Source organism: Argentina silus, assembly GCF_951799395.1.
Source record: "Argentina silus genome assembly, chromosome: 9".
In the NCBI taxonomy this organism is placed as follows: domain Eukaryota; kingdom Metazoa; phylum Chordata; class Actinopteri; order Argentiniformes; family Argentinidae; genus Argentina; species Argentina silus.
In genome coordinates, this window is record NC_139663.1 from 23,766,653 (window position 1) to 23,769,152 (window position 2,500).

General features: G+C 49.2%; 1 protein-coding gene across 1 annotated transcript in view; it reads left to right on the forward strand.

Moving 5' to 3' along the window:
• Positions 1 to 2,500, forward strand: part of scn4ab (sodium channel, voltage-gated, type IV, alpha, b) — a gene marked incomplete at its 3' end in the record, with an annotated part of 25,753 nt that overhangs the window by 9,744 nt on the left and 13,509 nt on the right. Inside the window, 3 exon segments of the mRNA XM_083677461.1 lie at positions 276 to 511; positions 1,789 to 1,950; positions 2,108 to 2,464. Coding sequence (XP_083533587.1) covers positions 276 to 511; positions 1,789 to 1,950; positions 2,108 to 2,464 — 755 coding nt within the window.

Here is a 2,500-nt window from a genome sequence, read left to right on the forward strand (position 1 = left end):
TCTGCCCTCCCCTCTCTCCCTCCTGCCCTCCCTCCCCGCCCTCCCTTCCCCCCTCCTCCCTCCCCGCCCTCCCTTCCTCTCTCCCTCTCTCCTGCCCTCTCTCCCTCCCTCCCTCTCTCCCTCCCTCCCTCCTGCCCTTCCCCCCCTCCCTCTCTCCCTCCCTCCCTCTCTCCTGCCCTCCCTCCTGCCCTCCTTCCCCCCCTCCCTCTCTCCCTCCCCTCCCTCCCTCCCTCCCTCCCCCCCCCCCCCCCTCTCTCCCTCCCTCCCTCTATCAGAGCTGTATGAGCCTAGGCCGTGTCCTCCGTTCTGGTACCAGTGTTCTGATGTGTTTCTGAAGTGGGACTGTTGTGCCCCCTGGCGGGTGTTTAAGAGGTGGGTCCACTTCATCGTGATGGACCCCTTCGTTGACCTGGGCATCACCATCTGCATCGTCCTCAACACCATGTTCATGGCCATGGAGCACTACCCCATGACCGCCTCCTTCGAAGAGATGCTGAGCATCGGAAACCTGGTGAGACAGCTGACACCTACAGTTACCAACTAGAACTACTAACTACAACTACTCACTACAACTACTAACTACTCACTACAACTACAAACTACCAACTAGAACTACCAACTAGAACTACTAACTACAACTACTAACTACCAACTAGAACTACCAACTAGAACTACTAACTACAACTACTCACTACAACTACTAACTACTCACTACAACTACAAACTACCAACTAGAACTACCAACTACAACTACTAACTACCAACTACTAACTACCAACTAGAACTACTAACTACAACTACTAACTACTCACTACAACTACAAACTACCAACTACTAACTACCAACTAGAACTACTAACTACAACTACTAACTACCAACTACTAACTACCAACTAGAACTACTAACTACAACTACTAACTACCAACTAGAACTACCAACTACAACTACTAACTACAACTACTAACTACCAACTAGAACTACAAACTACCAACTAGAACGACTAACTACAACTACTAACTACAACTACTAACTACAACTACAACTACTAACTACCAACTAGAACGACTAACTAGAACTACTAACTACAACTACTAACTACAACTACAACTACTAACTACAACTACTAACTACAACTACTAACTACCAACTAGAACTACTAACTACAACTTCTAACTACCAACTAGAACTACCAACTAGAACTACTAACTACAACTTCTAACTACCAACTAGAACTACAAACTACAACTACTAACTACAACTACTAACTACAACTACTAACTACCAACTAGAACTACTAACTACAACTACTCACTACAACTACTAACTACAACTACAAACTACCAACTAGAACTACTAACTACAACTACTAACTACCAACTACTAACTACCAACTAGAACTACTAACTACCAACTAGAACTACCAACTACCAACTAGAACTACCAACTAGAACTACTAACTACAACTTCTAACTACCAACTACCAACTAGAACTACTAACTACAACTTCTAACTACCAACTACCAACTAGAACTACTAACTACAACTACTCACTACAACTACTAACTACCAACTAGAACTACTAACTACAACTACCAACTACCAATTTAGGGAGCTGTTTTACCTGATGCTCTATAGCAGGGATGTAGCCTGTCTGAGGACCCCTGGCCCCCCTGACCCCTGACCCTAACCATAACCCTGTCCCTGTCCCTGTCCCTGACCCCTGACCCTGACCATAACCCTAACCCCTGACCCTGATCCCTGACCCCTGACCCTGACCCTGACCTCTAGGTGTTCACTGGGATCTTCGCGGCTGAGATGGTGCTGAAGCTGATAGCCTTGGACCCCTACTACTACTTCCAGACTGGCTGGAACATCTTCGACAGCATCATCGTCACCATGAGCCTGGTGGAGCTGGGACTGGCCGACGTAGAGGGGCTGTCTGTCCTCCGCTCCTTCAGACTGGTGGGTCAGACAGACAGACAGACAGACAGAGAGAGAGAGAGACAGACAGGCAGACAGGCAGACACTGTGATTGGTCTATTCAGATGCTTTAATCTCTGTGATTGGTCCGTGCAGATGCATTAACCGTTCTGATTGGTCCGTGCAGATGCGTGTGTTCAAGCTGGCCAAGTCGTGGCCGACCCTCAACATGCTGATCAAGATCATCGGGAACTCGGTGGGCGCCCTGGGCAACCTGACGCTGGTCCTCGCCATCATCGTCTTCATCTTTGCCGTGGTGGGCATGCAGCTGTTCGGGAAGAGCTACCAGGACTGCGTGTGTAAGATCGCCTCGGACTGCGAGCTGCCCCGCTGGCACATGAACGACTTCTTCCACGCCTTCCTGATCATCTTCAGGGTGCTCTGCGGCGAGTGGATCGAGACCATGTGGGACTGCATGGAGGTGGCCAGCCAGGGCATGTGTCTGATCGTCTTCATGATGGTCATGGTCATCGGGAACCTGGTGGTGAGTTACGGGGGGGAGGGGGGGGGAGGGGGTGAG